The 19,815-nt window shown below is 56.1% G+C and overlaps 1 protein-coding gene across 1 annotated transcript; it reads right to left on the bottom strand.

Moving 5' to 3' along the window:
* Positions 1 to 1,691: 1,691 nt before the first annotated feature.
* On the bottom strand, positions 1,692 to 18,507 carry MYO1F (myosin IF). Its single transcript, XM_062596112.1, has 28 exons — positions 18,434 to 18,507; positions 15,094 to 15,231; positions 12,676 to 12,765; positions 12,069 to 12,163; positions 11,203 to 11,290; positions 10,882 to 10,971; positions 10,519 to 10,650; positions 10,293 to 10,427; positions 10,074 to 10,206; positions 9,476 to 9,672; positions 9,055 to 9,135; positions 8,839 to 8,925; positions 8,432 to 8,518; positions 7,975 to 8,142; positions 7,784 to 7,869; positions 7,312 to 7,393; positions 7,096 to 7,202; positions 6,815 to 6,913; positions 6,597 to 6,741; positions 6,245 to 6,359; positions 5,250 to 5,419; positions 4,944 to 5,089; positions 4,353 to 4,499; positions 4,043 to 4,191; positions 3,671 to 3,754; positions 3,356 to 3,554; positions 2,797 to 2,963; positions 1,692 to 2,676 (listed from the first exon to the last, which is right to left on the bottom strand). The coding sequence occupies exons 1-28, from the start codon at positions 18,434 to 18,436 to the stop codon at positions 2,600 to 2,602; spliced, it is 3,297 nt and encodes a 1,098-aa protein (XP_062452096.1). The 5' UTR covers positions 18,437 to 18,507; the 3' UTR covers positions 1,692 to 2,599.
* Positions 18,508 to 19,815: the final 1,308 nt, after the last annotated feature.

Below are 19,815 nucleotides of genomic sequence, written 5' to 3'. Positions count from 1 at the left end.
CCCTGATTCCCTAAAAGCACACCAAGCCTCTCAGACCACCCTGAGCCTCTAGGAGCACCCTGAGCCCCTTGGAGCACCATGAGCCCTTTGGAGCATTCCAGGAGACTTGGAGCACCTCAAGTCCCTAAAAGCACCCCAATCCTCCTGGAGCCCTTTGGAGCACCCCAAACCCCTCTGAGCATCCTGGGGTTCTCAGAGCATCCTGAGCCCCTCGAAGGACCTGGGACTCTTGGGGTGCCCGGAGCAGGCCCTGCTCCCGGGGCTGGCAGTACTCTCTGTGCCTGCTGCAGGACCTGTGCCACTGGCCCTGGTGGGAGCGTGCTACTTGCCCAGCACCGGCTACTGATGGTCGGACTTGGCCTGACGCAGGCCCAGGGAGCTGGGCACCATGTGGCCCAGGAGAGGAGCTGGAAGGTGCAGGGTGAAATGCTTCCTAAATCTCCAGAGCATCCAAAGCTAATTATTCTCATTAAAAAAGAGCTGGGGCTCTGTTTTCCCTGCAGGGCCCTGCAGTGAAAGGATGCTCAGTTTGCAGCATGGAGGACAAACAGACAGACTTCATTTCCCGGCAGCCTTTTGGCTGGTGCCACCCCCATGCTGGAGGAAACAGGTTCTCCTAATCACCACCCCCCCATATACCTCCCCTCTCTTCCCCCAATATCTGGGGCTTGAGAAGGGTTTTGCTTGCCAGGGGCAGGGCCTGAGCCCCAAGTGGGAGGAAGAGGAAGAGGAAGAGCTGGGGCTGCAGGGAGGAAGGGCGCCATTGGAGCAGCGTGGAGCGGGGTTGCCGTCACTTCCGCCCCAGCGCCCTGCAGCACAGGAGCACGCCTGGGTGATCAAGAAAGGGATAAAAAAAAAAAAAAAAAGTATGGGATAGGGGGAGCAAAAGCATCCCCTCGGGCACACTCTGAGACCCCCAGTCCAGCCGGGGCTGTGGGTGCCTGTGGGGGAACAGGGCTGTCTCCAGCGAGGGGGCGAAAGGCAGTCAGGGACAAATCCTGCTGCCTCGGTGCTGTTAGACACTAGCCCTGATGCCAGCTCCCTCCACCCCTCCCCAACCCCCTCGACATCCTTCCTCCCTGGGGAATGCTGTGACAGCGGCACAGCCACAGGACGTTGAGGGTCAGGGGGACGGGGACTCGGGGCTCCCTGTTGCTAATCCCAGAGGCAGGATTACCAAAACCCACATCCCCTGTGGCTGGTGTGGGAATGGGTGATCCTCCTTGGTCTATCCTGGGACATTGCTCCTCCACAGACCTCAGTTTTCCCGGGCAACGGTGAGGATGGAGGGTGCGGAAAGAGGGACGAGGTGTTGCTGTAGCTGCGAGCTGTCAGCGTGGCATAAGATCCTGGGAAAGGCAGGCACAAGCACCAGCAACACCCCGCCTGGAGGGAAAAGTTGAACTCAAGGATCACCCCAAAAATGGCGAAAATCAGCCAAAACTCAGCCCCCATACAGCCATCCCTGCCGCCTGGCCAGAGGACGATGTTTCCCCCCTGCAGCTGATGTGCCCTGCAGCGAGTGCAAGCCTCGGAGCCCTCGAACGCGGCTGCCTCCTGCCAGCCACGGCACAGCGCTCGGTACCCCCACGAGAGGAGCCCCCACTGCCCTGCTCTTTGGTGAAAGTCACATCTCTATTAATCATGACAAACTGCTACATCCGCTGAGCCATTGGGTTTTGACCAGTTCGAGCAGCCTGCAGACCTCTGCCACAAAAAAGTCTCTTTGGGCTTTGGCTTAGACAGTCCTTGCAGCTCTTTTCCCATAAAATTCGGGCACAGCAGCAGTGCCCAGGTCTCGGCGTGCCCCATTCCCCAGCGTTTTCCTCCCCCGTTGCTCTAGTGGGGGAGGTTTCTACAATCCCAATGGGTCCCAGCCAGCCATGCTGGGCAGTCCAGCATCACGCAGGGCTGTGCAGGCACCTGAGCTGGGTGTACAGGGGAAGCTTGTTTCCATGTGTGGCGGCATCTTCTTGCAATATTCAAAGTGAGGGGAATGGGGCTGCCTCCTGCATGCATTTGCACTTGTCATCACGCAGGGACCCAGGGCTAAAATACTTATTCTTGGCTCTATTTTTTTTGCGTCAGATTCAGTTTTGCTGTGTTTGCAATATGTGAACTGTCCAGCATCAAAGTCAGAGGACCAAAACCACCACTGGCAAAGGGCTCCTTGCTCCAGGGCTGTGATTTCAAGTAGCTGCAGAAATCAGTGATTTCCACTGGCACAACCCTGGCTGGTGGGTACAGGCAGTGTGGGAGTGGGGAACAGGCTCAGCAGCCAGCAAAGGGATTAGGGGGCCCAGAGGGTGGTTGGCTTGAAGGGGAAATGCTTATTTAATGCCAACATCAGCAGAAAGGAGCTGGTTAGCCCCCATCTCATGTGGACTTGGAAATGATTTTGGCAAAGCCTGTCTTTGGAGATGTCCAGTGGCCTCCACATCACAGCTGACTGCAGAGAGCTGCCTGTTGCCCACCATCAGCCTGCTCTGGGGCAGGGATATAGGTCTTGCTTGTGTTGCGTGTCTTCATAGGAAGTGAGGTGGGAGGATGCTGCTGGCGGCCTCCCATCACGCCTGGCCATGCAAACACTGGATAGAGCTCAGATCTTCTGCACGTAGTTCCCAGGGAAAAGGCCTTCCTTGCCATGGAGTCGACCTTTCCACCAACCAGAGATATCTGGAGAAGAGGGAAAACAACAGTTTGAAGTCAGAATAATCTACACAGTGCTGGCATGCTGCAAACCTGAGTGCAGAATGCTTTTCCAGAGGTGCTGAGGCAGCAGTGTCCAGAGTGTACCTTCCAAGAGGATGTCAATGATGTCTCCCACATTGAAGCTGAGCTCATCCACATCCTGCCCCACATATTGGTACAGTGCCTGGCAGCGTGGAATGGCTGCCTTGGGCTGAGGCTTGGGGCGCCTAGCTGGAGGGGGCCGCTGGCTCACACTTCGCCGCCGTTGCATGCTGCAGCGTCAAAGATAAATGACATTAAAAGAGGTTTGTAGGATATGGTGGGACATCATGCTGCACCTGGGAGAATGTGGCATATTGAGCCAAGCCCAGGCTACATCCCCCTTCCAGCCTTGATCTCCCCCCACTGAAGACCCTTGTAGTGCAGGCATTGGGAGAACTGGAGGGGAGAAGACCCAAGGAGGCCTCCCGACATGGCCAGACCACCTGGAGCAGGTCCAGCTGGCTTGTGGCAGGAGGGTGAGCTGGCTGTGGAAGGAAAAGCCAGCTTCCTTCAGAATGGGCAAGAGCAGGAGGTGAGGGACACAGGTGTCTGGGGGCAGCAGCAATGAGAGGGAGAGGTCAGGGCTGGTCCGGGCACACTAGGGGATGGTATTGTGACCTACCCAGCCACTCCCTGGTCAGGCACATTGAGGAACTCCATATTGTGCTCGGACGGGGGCCGTGTCTTTGCCTTGTGGCTGCTTTGCATGGGCAATGCTGCAACTGGTGGTCCCCGCGCCTGCTTCTGGTGCGCCACGTAGGTGTCTTGCTGTGCCTGGCTGTTGCTGCGAGGAAACTGAGGTGCCCCATTCCTGCAAGTGCCTGGAGACCCCCCCAGAAATGGCATGTTACAATGGTGGCAGGGGCCACTGGGCCAGGCTGGGGTCTGCCCTCAGGGACTGGCTCCCCGGTGCCGACCCCTTTGGCATTGCCCTCACCTGTTGGCACTGGTGGGGCACTTCGGGAGGCTACTGGTGGCCGATGGCAACCTCTGCTCTGTGTCACCCCCTTCCTTGTGGGCTCTGGGGGGACAAAAGACCTGCTGTTAGATGACGTTCTCCATAAGCTTTGTGAAGTCCTCAGAGACAGCTGGGGAGTGGGCAACATGCCCAGTCCTCTGCAACACATGAGCAGCAGCATGACCGTCCTGCTGGGTGAAATGCAAGCTCACGTGCTCAAGGATGACATGCCATATCCAGGCACATGGTGGCTCACCCTGCCAGCCCCTTGCTACCATAGCCCTGCTGCCCTGTTGCTCCTGGCCCTCCCACTGCCTTTCCCCAGTGGGACACCCCAGCACCAGCACTCACTGGAGTTCTTGGGGAGCCCGTCCCCAATGCTGACCATAAGGGTTTTGCCTCCTGCTTTGAGGGTGGCCACATCGCCCTGGCCTCTCGTGAAGGTGACGCTGCGGGTTCCGCCGCCGCCCCAGCCCTCCTTCTTCACCCTGAACTGCAGTCTGGCAGAGAGAGGTAGGCCATGAGGCCAAGGTTTGGGACCCCCCACACCACTGTGGGGTTACAGAGCCAGCCCTCCATGAGGACATGTGGTTGGCCTTGAAAATTTGGGCCATAAGAGGAAAGGGTCAACCCCAGCCTGTAGCACTGACCCTCTCCTTACGTGTCTTTGAAGGTGAGGTGCAGCTTGCTGTGAGTAAGCTCCTCATAGCGTTTGCACAGCAAGCTGATGAGCTCCGTCTTAAATATTGACTCCAAGAAATTGTCGACTTCATTCTCATGGAGGATAAAGAAGTCATCCTGCTTTGTGCTGCTCGGAGAAAACCCCAAGAAGAGGTGTTAGACAGTGGGCAGAGACAATGCTGATCCCAGCCAGCGCTGGTTGGAAATCAGGAGGCCTCACTGAGTCTGGATCAGACCCAGACTGAGCCTTCGAGCAAGCCCACTTGGGTCAACCCAAGCTAACAGATTTGGAGGCTGACCTAGTGGGAAACCTCTCAGGCCTCCAAAACAAGGACATAGTCAAGCCTCATGAGTCTCCTATTTCTTCTCTCCCCATCATGGTACGATGCTCTGATACCCTCATCTCCATCAATGGGTCGGAGATCAGAGGATGAAGAAAGCGTGGGAGACCTGGGATGGGCCAGCACACCAGCAAGTCTGACCCCACTAGGGCTGCTGAAGACCTCATGGTCCCGTTGTGAAGAGCCTTCTGAACCCACATGTGGTCCCAGCCCTATGCTAGGGGACACACCTCAGCGAGACACTGCTCACAGCGTGGATCTCCACCTTCTTCTTGAGCACTTCCTTGATCTGCCCCTTCTCAGGACCTTTCTTCACTTTCTCCCGGCCAATCAGGTAGAAGTACTTGGGGGTGAGGATGAAGTCTCGCTTGATGGGCTGAGAATGGGCAAGAGCAGGAGGTGAGGGACACAGGTACACGAAGTGTATGTTCGCTGGGGGACACAAGGCCCACATGTGTCCCATCTGAGCACATCCATGTTAAGTCATGAAAATGTTGGCTTAGGCCTTCCCCTGAGCCTCAGCTGGGTCTGTTTACCTTAAATCTACGGTCATACTTGGTGACAGAGTCAGCGAAGTCTATCCGCTCTCTCTTGGCCATGAACTGGCGCAGCTCCGGCCGTTCCTCCATGCCCAGGTAGTCACCCACAAAATTCCTGTTGATGCTGTTCCTCCTCCTCTCTTTGAAGTTGTAGAGGATGTTGGAAGCTGTGTGGGGCCCCAGAGCAATGCTGGTCAGGTCAGGGCCCTGTTAGCTGGGCAGCTGAGCCTGTGGCTTGGACCACTAGAGCTCAAGAGCTCAGCACCAGGAGCCTGTGGGGCCAAGCATCTCCTAGCCTTACAAATCTGGCTCCTAGAGCCATGTGAGATATCCCACCAGCCATGGCAGCAGGATGTAGGGCTTATTGCATGCCAGAGAAGGCATCTGAGCTGTTTGAACCTTACTGGATTTTAATCACATTAATTGCTCTCAAAACCTTGCATTGTGGGCGTGGGTGACCATCCCAGACTGTGGGGTTTTCCTCTTGATTTTTTCACTGTACATTTGGAGACATTGGGAGATGCTGCAAAGGGAGCTGGATGGTGAATCACTGGCCTTTATTACTCTGCAAATACTGGTAATTCGGTACCCTGCAGTGGAGCAGGATCCATCTCAAAACTGAGTGTCCTACTCATCTCCATCCCTTTTGGAGGCAATGAAATGGAGAGAGGGAGCAAGAGAGGGGGTCTAATTTCTGTCCTATGGCCCCTCTCAGGGCTGGAAATAGTAGCAAGAAATCCACTCCCTCCTTTAAAATCCCAGAGAGGACCCCAGACATCCTGCTTTCCAGCCCCCCATCACCCCTTCCTTATCAGCACTGCAATTAGGAGCTGGGCTGCTGGTGTCCTGCTCTTTTGGTGGCCAGGCCAGTGGGCAGCAATGGGGCTGACTCCATTTGAGAATATCCTTGTGGGGTGCTGTTCCTCACCCAGAACTGCCATCTTTGCCCAGCTCCTGTCCCAGCTGCTGCGGCTCTGGCCCCATAGTCTTACCCTCTTCTCGCATCTGCTCATACTTCCGGATGGCGATGTGTCGTCGCCAGGCCTTCTGGATCACCCGGGCAAAGCCATCAAACTTCCGCTCTCGCATCTCTTCAAGGAGGAAGAGCTGTGCGAAGGGACATGGGATGCTGAGCCCACCTGGGGATGGGGCCACCTGGCCAGGGTCTTCCTCTCTTCTCCCAGGTATTAGCATCCCCTTTCCAAACCACCCCAGCATGGCCTAAATTGATGTCCAGCTGGACACAGGGATGTCCCTTCTGGAGGGTGCTCCTCGCTAGGTACCCTCATACCCCACGAGACCCATGCAGAGCTGCAAGGTGACAGAAAGGGCTGGGCCACCTACCGATTCAGGGTTCTTGACGAACACCTTGCTCCGGCCCATCTGATACTGGTCTGGGTCCATGTTAACAGACCGTAGCAAGTGCTGCACACCCTGGCGCTCGTCTCCTCTCCAGGAGGGCCACGTCTCTGGGGTGAGGATGGCGTACCTGCCAGCAGAGGGGCTGTGAGTGCCCTGGGCTCACTGCCCTCCATCTGGGGCTGGCCCCAACATTTGCTCACCGTTGCAGGAACTTGTGGAAGACACGACGGTAAGCAAAACCTGCCCGGCGCACCCGGATGTTCTCCTTCAGCCCCAGGTACTCGACTTGATGCTTCACTCTGTGGAGCCAAGAGCAGTGAGGGAAGTGCTCAGGGTGGGAAGAGACCTTGCATTGCAGCTCCTATGGAGAGGAACCGGCCTAGGGATCTGCTCAGCAGCTCAATTCTTGTGGGAAAGCTGGACCCTGCTGTGCACTGGCCCCTGGGCTTCACAGGTGCTGTGATGCAGAGGCCTCCTTTACCTGCTCTCCTCCCAGTCCCTAGGTTTCTTGGTCTCATTGGGTTTGATGCAGCGGATGTAGTGTGGCGTGCACTTCATTAGCGTGTTCACCAGGTCATTAGCTTGTTTCTGTTGCAAAGATGAACCTCAGCAGCATTCGGAGGCTTTGCCAGGAGGCAGGCACCCCATTGCTGCCCAGGGGAAAAGCATCTGCTGCCCTGCAGCCTCCAGGACATACCTTGATTTTGGAGCCTGCTGTGGTTGGTCGGCCCTTTTTGTCAGAATCCAGCTTTTCTGGGAAAAGCATCCGGATGAAACCACTGAAAGGCAGATAACAGTGAGTGGCTGAGAACTGAAGGACTCTGGGAGGCTTAGCAAGAGCTGGGCCATCACAGGAGCCAGCTCCAGCCCTGGTTTCTGCTACTGTGAAACATGAATGTGAGGCATCAGTCTGCATCAAGGTTGAGCCAGATCCCTCCAGATTTCCCCATCCATCCAGACCAGCATCCCTCGAATACTGCTGCTTCTGCAGCACCCAACAGGGAGATGCCACCAGTCCCCGTGGGGTGATGCAGGGTGCTGGGCACTGGCTGGGGCAGGAGTGCGAGATGGTCCAAGACACAAGTTTTCCCCTCTGGCTTTGAGGATGCTGCACTCAGACTGAGCCCTCAAGAGACATCATCAGGGACTGAGATGCTCCTCAGACTTACTATTCACTGCTCTGCATGAGCTCAATCAGGTCAGTGAAGAGCACGTCGCGGTTGCGCTCGCAGAAGCCTGTCACGTCATAGGAGACCTAGAGAGCCAGGAGAGGGGGGAGATCAGCCTGCTTGGGTCATGTGCCCCTCCCTTGGTGCCATCCATAAGAGGGGCATTTGTGCATGGGGTGTCTGCCGTGTACCTTGCCTGCATAGTGATGGATGACGAAGCCCGAGTTCCAGCTGTTGAAATGCTCGTGTGTCCCCACAGCTGCCTGCAGCTTCTGCAACAGGGTCTGGTCGGCCCCTTCGCCAGTCGCATGCATGGTGGCACACACATCGTCCAGGACACTCATGATCCCAGGTGGGTTCTAGGGGAGGCAGCCCAGGATGACCTGTGTGCCCTGAGTGAAGCCCTGGAGGACTGGGCAGGGCCCAATCTTATGTCTGGCTTTAACTGCCCTGTGCTGCTCGAAGCTGATTTCTTTGAATTGGTGCTTGGGTTAAGGATGTAGAGCACCTCCTTGGTGCTGCTGCTTGCCCAGGGGTGCTCTCTGGCAGAACTGCCTTTGGCCACCCACCATGAACAGCACCCTGTCCATCTGACCCCTCTTCCCCCAGGTGTCTTAAGCCTCTCCTTGAGGAAGGGACACCACTCACCAGCTTGTTTTCGATCAGGTCACACACCACCTTGTTATTGAAGTACTGGATCTGGGTCCATTTGATGCCTTCCTGCACATATTCCTCCTAGAGAAGAGTAGAGAGAGAGAGGTGAGGGCAGCTGCTTGCAGACAGATGGATGGACATGTGCAGCCCTCTCCTGTCCTTTGCTCATGAGTAGTGGTCATCTACAACCTGCAAAGTCCCCCGTGCTTGGACTTTTTGAGCCAGTACCTACGAAAAAGGATCTGGGTTGCCTTCTCTATCCGGACTAGAGATGTGATTTCTGGGATTTGCCAATGCCTGTCTGCTCTCGCTGTATTGCTGGGATGTTGCGGTGCAGGAATCAGGGCTTTGGGCAACTTTCAGCTCTTCCCCCGCCCCCAACCGTGCACAGTCCCCTGTACCTGCTCTGCCTTGAGGGTCAACTCTATGAAGATCTGCTGCAGCTTCTCATTCACAAAGTTAATGCAGAATTGTTCAAAGCCATTTTTCTGTAAAATTGCAGAGGAGAATGGAAGAGAAAAAAAAGGTATGTCTGAACTGGTTTCTGCCCCCTTCATGTCACCAGAGGGGCTGATGGACAGTCCCCCGCTGGGCTTTTACAGGAAAGCAACCAGTACCTGGAATATTTCGAAGCCATAGATGTCCAGCACCCCAATGCTGTATTCCTCATGTGGCTTCCGCATGGCCCGGTTAATAGACTGCAAGGAGAGACAGCCCAAACCCCATTCATTGAGAGCTCCTGCCAGTTTGGCGGATTGTACACTGGAGTGGATGGCCTCTGCTCATACCTCTTCCCTGTCTGGCTGACGCCCTGAGACACTTCACCCATGTCATCACCTCATGCCCCATTTCTGAGGTCATCTCAAGGATATCGCCAGCTCTTCCCATCCCATCTGCTGCGCTTATGGCCCAAGCACCAAACAAAAGCTCTTTGTGCCTTAGCAGAAGACGGGGCTAAGAGTTACCCCCTTCAGAGAAGGGGCATCTGCTACCTGGCGAGAGCATCCCCATCCGCGATGGGGCTGTGGAGGCACGCACCTCCACTAGAAAGTCAAAGACTCGTGCGTAGAGGCCTTTGGCCAGGGCATCCCGGGTGTAGGCTGCCTGTTCCACATTGAGGGTGACGTTGATGGACTCCGAGCGGCCGCCCCACTTGCTGTCCATTTTCCTGCTGGTGACCTTGTCGTTGAGCCGGTTCTGGTTGATCCCCAGCAGGTAGGCAGGGAAGGCCAGTGCTGGACAAAGGGAGGGTGGTCAGAGTGGACATGCATCTCAGGGATGCTGCCTGCAACTGCAGGGGCTGCCAGACCCTCCTACACCCTGGTGGAGCCCAAAAGAGGAAGGGACAACTTCAGTCTAGCAATTAGACATGGGATGGTGTCCTCCCTCTACTAAATTACTGCAGGAGACTGACAAACAGGACTTCTGGCATCAATACCCTACTTTCTAACTATGGTTGTGTAATTTCCTTGCTTACTGCCTCAGTTTTCCAATCTCTAAAGTGGGGAAGATGCTGATGCCCCTTCTTTCTTCTGCTGAGGGATATGTGCTGTGAGAAATTTGCGTTCAAATGTGAAGGATCTCCATGAGCATCTCTGCTTGTGCTGTTGAACAATGTGGGTGCCAGTGTACTCACCATCAGTATTTTCCACCTGGGCGTAGTTGCCCTCTTCCCGGAAGCTGATGTTCCCGAGATGGAGGATCCCCGCCACGATCTGCAGCACCAGTTGCTGGTCCTCTCCACAGATGCCAATTACCTGCATGGCATTCTAGGAGGGGGTGTGAAGAGCCCATCAGCCCATGCCCGGCAGCTGATGGTGGCACACAGGCTCAGGGAACCCCCACACTCGCTCACCATGGTCTCATGGAAATCGCTGCGGTCATTGGTGCCATCCACTTGGTAGGTGTCCGACTGGTTCAAGTAGTAGTAATAATCAGGTGTCACGATGCCCAGGTTCTGTCGCTGCTCTTGGGATGCCCCTTCAATGAGCTACCAGGTGCAACGAGAGTGAACGGAAGCTGTGGCTACCCAGGAGTGGCACTTGTAGGTGCCCATGCAGTGGGTGTTGGTGTGCCCGTACCTGGTAGTAGATGTGGAAGTTCCTCTCATTCTCGTTCTGGCTCACCACCCGAGACTTCTCTAGGAGAAAGTTGGAGATCTTCCCTCCATCGGGCTCGCCGCCCCGGCTGAACTGGATTTCAAAGTACTTCCCCTGCCAATGGGACATGTCGCCACTCAGAGCCTGCAGGCGCGAGGCTGTGTCACTTCCTCCCAGGGTCTAGTAGAATCCCTCTGCCTTCGACTCCGCCTCTCCCCCATCTGCATGCTAATGACATCAGTGCTCCAGCTACCTGGCTCTGGGCACTGCTGGGATGGATCCAGATGAGGACGTGCTGGCCCTCAGCATGACCCAGGCTCAGGGTATCTTGCCCCAGAGACTTACAAAGCGGCTGGAGTTGTTGTTCCTGACGGTTTTGGCATTCCCAAATGCTTCCAGCAAAGGATTGGACTGCAGGATGATGTCCTTCACATGCTGGGGATGAGAGGAGGGGACAAGGCTGAGCAGGGGGGCACCCAGTGTCCCTGCGGGGTCCCGCCAGGGAGCACCCTGGCTCAGAGCTGATTGCATCCCTGAGGTCTCCCTGCTTCCCTGCCCCAGGCAGATGCTGTAGATAGAGAAGAAAGCAGGGTTTGGGGGAGGCAGGGAGCAGAGAGGGGATGGACAGAGGTGAAGCAGATGCCCAGCCAAGCACGGGAACAGTACCTGCACTTTCTCTCCGCCTCCAGACACTTTGGAGATGTAGCCCATGATGTATTTCGCTGCCACTGTTTTTCCAGCCCCACTTTCTCCGCTGTGGAAACACCCAGGCAGAGAAATGAAGGGTGCAGAAATGCCTGGCCCAGGGAGCAGAGCCAGGTCCCCTTGTCCCCAGTGCAGACCCTCAGTCTGGGACATGGGGGGATGAACAGCCCTGGGGTCAGGCACTGCCAAGGGCCTAGCCCTGAATAAGCCCCATGCTGTAGGCTGCTGGAGCGGTGCAGGGAGCCCTGGGGTCCCAGGGCTGGGCTATCTCGTGTCTGGGATCCTGCACACGTGGCAGGGGATGGGGGCTGCTGCTGCTTTGAGAACATCCTGGGACAGAAATGGGGCTAGATCCCATCACTGGGAGCAAGGCTGGCTACTCTGTGAGGAGATTTTGGACTTCTTATTGCTGGATTTGGGGGCAGAACACGGGACTTTGGAACCTAAAGGGGAAGTCTTGGGACTTGCCCCACATCCTGACCAGTTCCCTTGCAACACACAACCGGAAAACTGTGTTGCACAAGGCTCAGTTCCTGCAGGGAACGACAGCTTGTTGCAGCCACGAGCCCATGGCCTGGATGCTGGGGTCCCTCCAAGCATCTCCCCTGTGTTGGATCACCCGCAGCCCTGCACTGGGCTTCAGGTACCCCCAGGGGTGAGAACCGTCTGCTTTCTTGCTTGTACAGTGCTTTAAGTGGCACAGCCTTAGTCTCACTTGACTGAGAGGGAAACAGGCTGTGTGATGGGTCTCTGGGGAAGGAGGTAGCTGGGTCTGGGGGGTCCTGGTGGCAGTGAGGCCCAACTCTCACCCTCGACCGACCTCGTACCTGATGATGACGCATTGATTCTCCCCGTCAATCAGCATGTTCCGGTACATGTTGTCAGTGAGGGCATAGATATGGGGGGGATTTTCATACTGAGCCTGGAGAGGGTACATGGAAAGTAGCACTGAGCACAGAGCAGCCTCTCCGCCACCACAGACAGGCTCCAGCTCCAAATCACCTTGACTCTGCCCACACACTGCTTGAGGGAACAAACAAGCAGCAGAGATGGGGCATGTCCTCTAGGCCGCAAAAAAATAGTGAGCTTGACGGAGGCGTTTTGTACATTTTCTCAGCTCTTTTGTAGTGTCTCTCTGTGGCAGAGTTAATGTCCTTTGGGGTTGCATTGTACCACATTTGGGTTGTTTTTTTGCTGATCTTTGTTACCTGAATTTCCCAGGCCTGCAGATTTGCTCCTGAGTCTTGTTACTGACCCTAAACTGGAGTGTCAGTCTGGTTCAGGAATACTGATTCCCGCAGCACCCGGAGGGAGGATGGGGCTAGTCATGGGAGAGCCCCCAGGCACTTGCAGGCAAATGCAGCAAATGAACCCAACTCAGCTCAACGTCCTGTCCCTTCCCCAACCCCCAAAGCCTGCGTGCAGCATCCTCACCGCCCCTTGGTAGAGTTCGATCTCCCGGTCAGTGAAGTAAGGCATCTGCTTGAAGGGATTAACGGAGATGAGCACTGGCCCGATGTAGGTCTGAGCAGCAGGTTAAGGTGTATCCAGTGGTCTCTCATGTCTCCCCCATCCCTGCCCTGCTCACTGCCCAATGCCAGGATGCAGCCTCAGGGCGATGTTCCTGCAAGAGTGCTCAACAGCACAGCCAGGCCAGGGAGCAATGGCATAAGCGTGTTTGGGGGCTTTCTGCCTGCTCCTAGCCCTGGTGCTGTGATACCACCGGGATTTTTAGAGGGGAGGAGGAGAAAGGCCAGGGGACAGCAAAGCAGGGAACTGAGTCTGTGAACAAGGGGAACAGAGATGGATGTGGTGGGAGGATGGGGATGAGTCTCCAACGCCCCAAGCAGGCACTGGTGCCTGGGCAGATGCTGCAGAGAGGTGACTGGTGGGGTGAGCCCTTGGCAAGAGCAGCGACAGTAGACCATCCTGTTTTCAGCCTACATCAAGGGTGGGAAGGGCAGGGGAAGAGGAGTTGAGGGGCAGGAAGAACAAGGCTTTTGCAGGAAATGCAGAAGTGTGGGGCATTGAGTCATGGCAGGGCAGCGGGCTCTGTGCAATGTGGTGAGAAAAAAGGAAGGTACAGGTTGTGTTTTTTCTTTTTTTCCCTTTTCTAGCAAAAAAGAGGGGAAAAAAACAAAGAAACCCAACCCCCAAACCCAACCCCCAAATGCATTTAAAGCCCCATGGCGGCTGTAAGAGCAAGGAGGAGCACCGCGTCACTGCCTGTCCCAGACAGCGCATCGCCTTGTAAGGCCACAGCTTCATCTTCAGGGAAACCACAGCCGCTTTCAGTAATGAGATCAGTCCCGCTGCATGCACCAGCCTCTCCCCCAGCCGAGCAGCCGCCCCAAGCCACCACATTGCCCTGTCCTTCAATTTAGTGATTTTTTTCCTATCTCAGCCCAACCTGGCAGCTGCCAGGGCTGGGAGCAGCAGGGAGCAGATGGATGCTGCAGGAATGCTGAGCCACTGTGCTGTGCCCCCTAGCTGGGGGCAATCAAGGAGTGAGAGCATCCCTTTGTGGTAAAGTGGGCACCTCTCAAAGCCCTACCACAAATCTCTGACATGGCAGGATGCTGGCCGTGTCTGTCCTGCCTTGCTCAGCCAGGGCTAATGAAGTGCAAGAGCCGCAGAGTGTAAGGCATGGTGCTGAGCAGTATCACTTTGATATGGAGAGCAGGCAGTGCCCATGTGAAAGCCCATCTGGATGATGGCACGGGGCAACATTGGGCAGGACAGAGGGATTTAGCAGCACCCTGTACTCACCCGGTGGTGTCTGAACCAGCCTGAGAGCAATGGAAAGCAAAGACTTAGCTAAAAGGTGGCTTCTCCCCTCCAGGTCTACGAGATTGCTCCTGATCCTCCCCAAGGATCATTGCAGTTTTTCTGATTGGATTTGACATTGCTGGAGGTCTCCGGTGGTGTGGAGGTGAAATCCTGGCAGCATGGGGAGGCTCCATCCCACGGCATCCAAAGAACACGGCTCCCCAGGTTGCAGCTGCGAGCATCCCCGGGGGGTGGCACGGAGACCCTGACCCTGGATCTGTGACTGGGGAGGGAGGACATGGCACCATGGAGGATGCCTGAGCCTGGGGAAAGATGGCAGCTTGGAGGGCTGTCAGCCTGGGGAACAGCAGGAGAGGATGCAAATGTGGCTGTCAGAATCTGGCTCCCAGTTGGGATTTCACAGGGCTGTGGGAATTGAGGAAGAAGTCAGATGAGGATCTTGGTTACAGCTTGCTTTGCAATCTTTGATGCCTGGAGGCTGGAAAGGAGGGATCCAGGTGGTGTTGCAGGGCATGGTGGGCCACAGAACAGCCTGTGGCAGTGGCAGTATCTCTGCAGAGTGGCTTGTAAACGGGGTTGTGTCAGCCAGTGAGCCTGGACTGGGGTCACCCCCCGTCCTGCCGTCTCAGTGCACCCGCCGTGGGCTGTGCGCTGGGGCTGGCCAAGGTCTCTGGGTGCACTGTGGCGGCAGCGGGCACCTCCGGGGGTGGTAGGTGGGGGTCAGGTAGGCTCCCACGCTTGTGCTGCTGCATCCGGACTGGTGCAGCAGACTTTGTCCCTGCCTCCATTCAACATGTTGTCCCACAGCCCCGGTGGGCTAAGGAGTGAGCTACAAGCCAGTAGGACCATGCTGCAGGCAGCAGAGATGGGCCCTTTCCCCGGTTAGTGATGAATCACTCGGACTGGGCAGGGTGGCAGAGTATAAAGGGGTGAAGCCATCTGTATTCCCGCAGGCTAATCCCAACTCTATCCTGGGACCAGGGCAACCTGGAAGCACCAGGACAACCCTGGGTTGACCTGCTTGCCCTGCAAAGCTCCCGCACATGGCCCTGGGAAGGATACGAAGATGTAATCGTCCATAAAGCGCTTCTTAAGGTTCTCCACGATGGCCTCCTCGGCGATCTTGGAGAGCAGCACCATGTCGTCCACGCCGCTCTGCTTGACGTTGTGGCTCTGCCAGTGGAAGCGCTCCTTGCTGCCCTGAAGGGAGATGGCGAGAGCCACTGCATAGGGGTGCCAGCAGCACCACATGGGGACCAGGGGGTCTGCAAAGCTTCTAAAACCCTGCTCTGGGGAAGCAGTGCCTAAGCAAGAAGCAAAGTGGCCTATTTGCAAGATCACTCTCCTCCTTAATGAGTGGATAAATTGCCACAGCAGCCCTGAGTAGGGAAAAAGCAATTGGTTCCTAGGCTCTACCTGCAAAAATATCCCAGGAAAAAAGCAAAAAATCTGACGGCAGCCTGCTGGTGTTTGCCCAACCTGGTGCACCCTCGGATTGCTGCCTCCTACTGTGTCTCCGCTTGAGGGTGGTGATGGGCAAAAGTAGCAGCCCTGGGACACAGATATAAATGGTTCTTGGGCACCGTTTCCTCCCTACCCAGGAGAATGCAACTAACCACTTTCCAACCACAGAGCAAAAAGCCCCAGAAGTGGCCTGACTCCATCCTCTCATGACAACGAGGTGGAAGGAAAATTTTGTTAGCTGCAATTTAAGCATTTGCGGGACTGGCAAGGGCCCTTCCTGGGGATGGGAGAGGAAGATTTCACCTTGCAAATAAAAGCGAAAAAGGACCCGATCAAACAAGAAATTCCCCCTGTAAGGCCTCTCGTCCTCATGGCTACAAAAGAAACCTGCTGCCCTTGCTGCTCAGTGCAGAGCTGCAGTGAGCTGCCCGCCTGGGGGCTGCAATGGGGACATGGGGGCCCCGGGGCAGCCCAGGAGGTGACGTGTCTGCCCAGAGCTGTCTTGGCTCCTCCACATGCTGTCTCTCTGCTGCCTACCCCTGCGTTTCCTTTTTTTGCCCGTACACCGATTTCACTTCTCTTCCCTCCGCCCTCGCCCCAGCCGTTTGCTCCTTCCATTTCCCCTTTTCAGCTGTTCCCCTTTTGCTTTGTTTTATCTGCCAGGCTTTGGGTTTTTTCAGGCCCTTCCATTTTCTTGCCTGGCCCGGTCGGGAAGCATCTCTGTATCCCCCTGCTTTTGCTCCTTGGGTCTTGCCCAGCAGCCCCTGCTACCCGGCCCATGGATGCTTACGAATACTCTCTGCTCCCCAACCAGCTCTGCCCTCGCAGGGTGCTGGGATTTAATACCGACCCCAGAGCAGCAGCCAAATATCTGGTGCTCCCCCCAAAAAACAACAGCAAAAAGAAAACCCTGAATGCAACTCTAAGGCCTGACAGCAATGGAATGGACCCTGAGGACTCTCTGCGCCCCGGTGCCCTCAGGCACCGTGTGCTGCTACCAGCTGCAGTGGCCCTGAATTCAGGCAAATAGCAGCATTTCTGTTGTTGCAACCCCGGCACTTTTGAGCTGACATCTCCTGTGTGGCGGAGGTGGCTTCCTGGCTGTGACGGTGTCCCTGACAAAGCCCCACCGCAGGGATATCTGGGGCATTGCTCTGACAAGGGTGCTTGAGCCCCAATTCGAGCTGGGGCTTGTTCTTCTGCACTGCTTAGCTGAGCACAAAGGGCTTCTGTGGGAGAGGGAGCAGACGCATGGCTTGGGGCTATGCTGGCTCTGGCTGAGATGTGGTACCGAAAAGCCGCATTTGGAAATGCATCCCCCTGACCTGGTGGTCCCCTTGCCCAGGTGCAATAGCTGCATGTGCTTCATCCAGGCTGAAGCTCTGGGCAGTCACGAGTGGGTGATGTTGTCGGTCCTCAGGCAAGAGGGAAAGGCCAGCAGCAGGCCCTCTGTAGCTGTGCTGCAAAAAGGCCCTTTCTCTGCTGCTGCTGCACTGGGCACAGCAGCGAACAGCTCCTGGCTGCACTGATGGACCCCTCGGCCCCCTGCCAGGGAGCGAAAAGTCATTGCAAAACAGTGTTGCAAAACAGCATTTGCTTTTCCTCTGGAGCTCAGGTGCCCGCCGCTGTGAAAAGCTGCAGCGGGCTCTGAACACGGAGCCAAGGCAGCTGAGGTTGGCACCCTTTTTTTGAGAAAGGGCAAATCCCAGTGCAACCAATATCCTGTGAAATCACCGGAAATACTCAGAAGAGCAGCACGGGGCATTGCAATACTATCAGCAAACCTGCAAGGTCAGAGCTATAGGAGCAGTGCTCACCAGGATGGGCAGAGCTGTCCCGGAGCCAAACCCTAGTGGGGATTTGGGAGCCTGGCTGTTTTCCCTGGGGAAATGGGATGAGCCTGTGGGGTGTGGTTAGGTGTTGCAAGGTGGCAGCTGGGCTCGTAGAGCCCTTTGGGGGAAGCCACAAAGTGTCTTCAGGCCTCAGATGGTAGCAGGAAGAGGAAGGCGTTGGTGTCTCGCAGTGAAGGTGGGGGCAGAGGGATGGTGCAGCAGGGAAGAGGTTGCACCGGAGCATCCTCCCATGGGGCAGCAATGCAGCTGGTCCAGTGGTGGTGGGGAGAGGCCAGCAGCTCCCGCTCCCCCTCGCCGTGGTCCCGCTTCACTGCTGGATGGGGAGATGAGGGCTGCAAACACGGCTGGATTGGAGCCGTGAGCCCGGGGGATGAGGCTGAGGCCGCCCTGTGCATTCACCTCGGCCCCAGCCTGAGCATCTCACTGCGCTGCTGGGATCCCTTGGTTCTCCATCTCAGGAGGGGAAAATAAAAGCTCTATTTTTGCCCTGAACTATTTCTCTTTCACCTCTGGTCCTTCCTCTCCTGCGGCACCCCAGGGGCCTTTCCAGCCTCCCTGGCTTAGTCCTAGCTTCCTCCACCCCCGTTAGCCTGTAGCCAGCCTGTTTCAAGTCTTCATCTTCCTCTACTCCTTCCTCTGGAGCAACTTCTAGCTTTGGATGGTGCCACTGCCCTTGTAGCAGCCCCGTCCCCTGCACCCAGTTCTCACCAGTTTACTGGCACTAATGGGCTCCCAGCGGTTGGTGCCATCAGGCCACCCCACAGGCAGCACCCGGCACCCAGCCCCAGCTGCTCCCGGCAGCCATGCCCCAGCACCTTGCTCAGTCCTGACTTGCTGGCACCTTGCACCTGCTGGCTATCCTGGTGGCCCTGGTGGCTCTCGCCTCCTCCTTGAATCCATGGGCACTAGTGGCAGCACAGTGGCTGTGGCTGGGACAGGGTGACCGAGCCCAAGATGGGCTGTGAGAACGAGGAGGTGCCAGGGCAGACCACGTCCCAGGACTGCAGAGAAAACTGGGTGGCACGTGCCCACCCCAGGGCACAGGGAGACCCGGCTGTGCCCCGCAGCCCCCCCCGTGCACTCACCATGGTGTCGCTGTGCCGCGTGTGCCACCCTGGCACCTGGGAGGGCTCCTGTCACGAGGCACCTGGGTCCATCCCCTGGCACTTCGCTTCGTGTTTCTGCTGCGGCTACCGATTGCAACTAATTTTTTCTTTTTTTTTTCCTCCTCCCACTTCCTCATTGAGCACTGAGCTGCTCTGACGAGGAAGTGGGGAGATCGAGGGCTGCTTTCCTCTGCTGAAGTGGGAGGGGAGAGCATGCGGGTGGCTCTGCCCCAGGTGCCCCAGCTCGGCTGGAGATGGGTGCCGCTGGCGCCGAACTCATCATCCTGTGGATGCAGCTAGCGCCAAGGCTCCCTGGTTTGGTCGCGAAGGGATGCTCCAAGCCTTTGCAAAACCCTTTTGCCCACGCTGGGGCTCCAGTTCGACGTTCCCCCGGCAGGGTGGATGGGTGTGGGCAGAGGCTTTGCTTTTAGGAGCAAGCTGCTTTATCAGTCACCACTTTTTCCAACTCTCTTGCAGTGTCTTTATGCCAGCATACTCTGCATCTAAAACTGCTCAGTGCCCAAGCAGCTCCTGCAGGAGACAAGCCGTTCAGCGGGTGGCAACTCAGCGAGTGTTTGCAATATGCCTGGCAAAGGCTTATTGAGCCGGGGGTTGGGAGCTGGGCAGAAAAAACTGCTCACGAGCGTTTTCACCAGACCGTTTTGCCACGCTGAAGGCAGTGAGCATGGCTCGGCATGAAAGCACTCGGCAGAGAAACTATTTAAGCTAGAGCGAGGTGCTGCGATTCAAATGCGGGCGCTAAGCAAAGCGTTACCGCCCGTGAGATATTATCAGGCTGCTTGGTGTGTCTCACAGTGCCCCGATTCCTGGACTGAAGAAACTTCAGAAAAGTCTCTGGGCTGCTCTTTCTTTCTAAGAAATCACATTTCAGCCTCACCATTGGGATGGAAAAAGCCTGGATGTGAGCAGAAACTAAGGACACGACGGAATTCAAAGCCTTCAAAATATGTTCCTGGGACAAAACAAGATGTTTTTTGAGAATCCTACTTGTTCTCGTTAGCAGCGAAACTTGTGAAAATGCAGCATCCAAGTCAGCAGTTTGAGATATCTTGGCTGGAGATGCTGAACACCTGCAAATCCATCAGGTGTTCGACAGGATCAGGCTTAATTCAGACAAGGTCCCAAGGAGTCCATGGAAGAGCTGGAAAAGGCTTTGGATGGATCCGATGCTGGGATTGTACTTCCCTGCGCAGTACCGATGTCAAACCTGTTCTTGTCCTCAGCAGTGCCATTTCTGGACTCAAGAAGCAGGAACAGAAACCAGCAAATAAGAGGAATTAAAATTGTTCTCTCCAGGCAGGGTGAATGGCTGAGTCACAGCCAAAATCCCTGCTAGAGTT

This window comes from Rhea pennata, chromosome 27, assembly GCF_028389875.1.
Source record: "Rhea pennata isolate bPtePen1 chromosome 27, bPtePen1.pri, whole genome shotgun sequence".
In the NCBI taxonomy this organism is placed as follows: domain Eukaryota; kingdom Metazoa; phylum Chordata; class Aves; order Rheiformes; family Rheidae; genus Rhea; species Rhea pennata.
The sequence above is the reverse complement of the archived record's forward strand: the minus strand, read 5'-3'. Positions and strand labels throughout refer to the sequence as shown.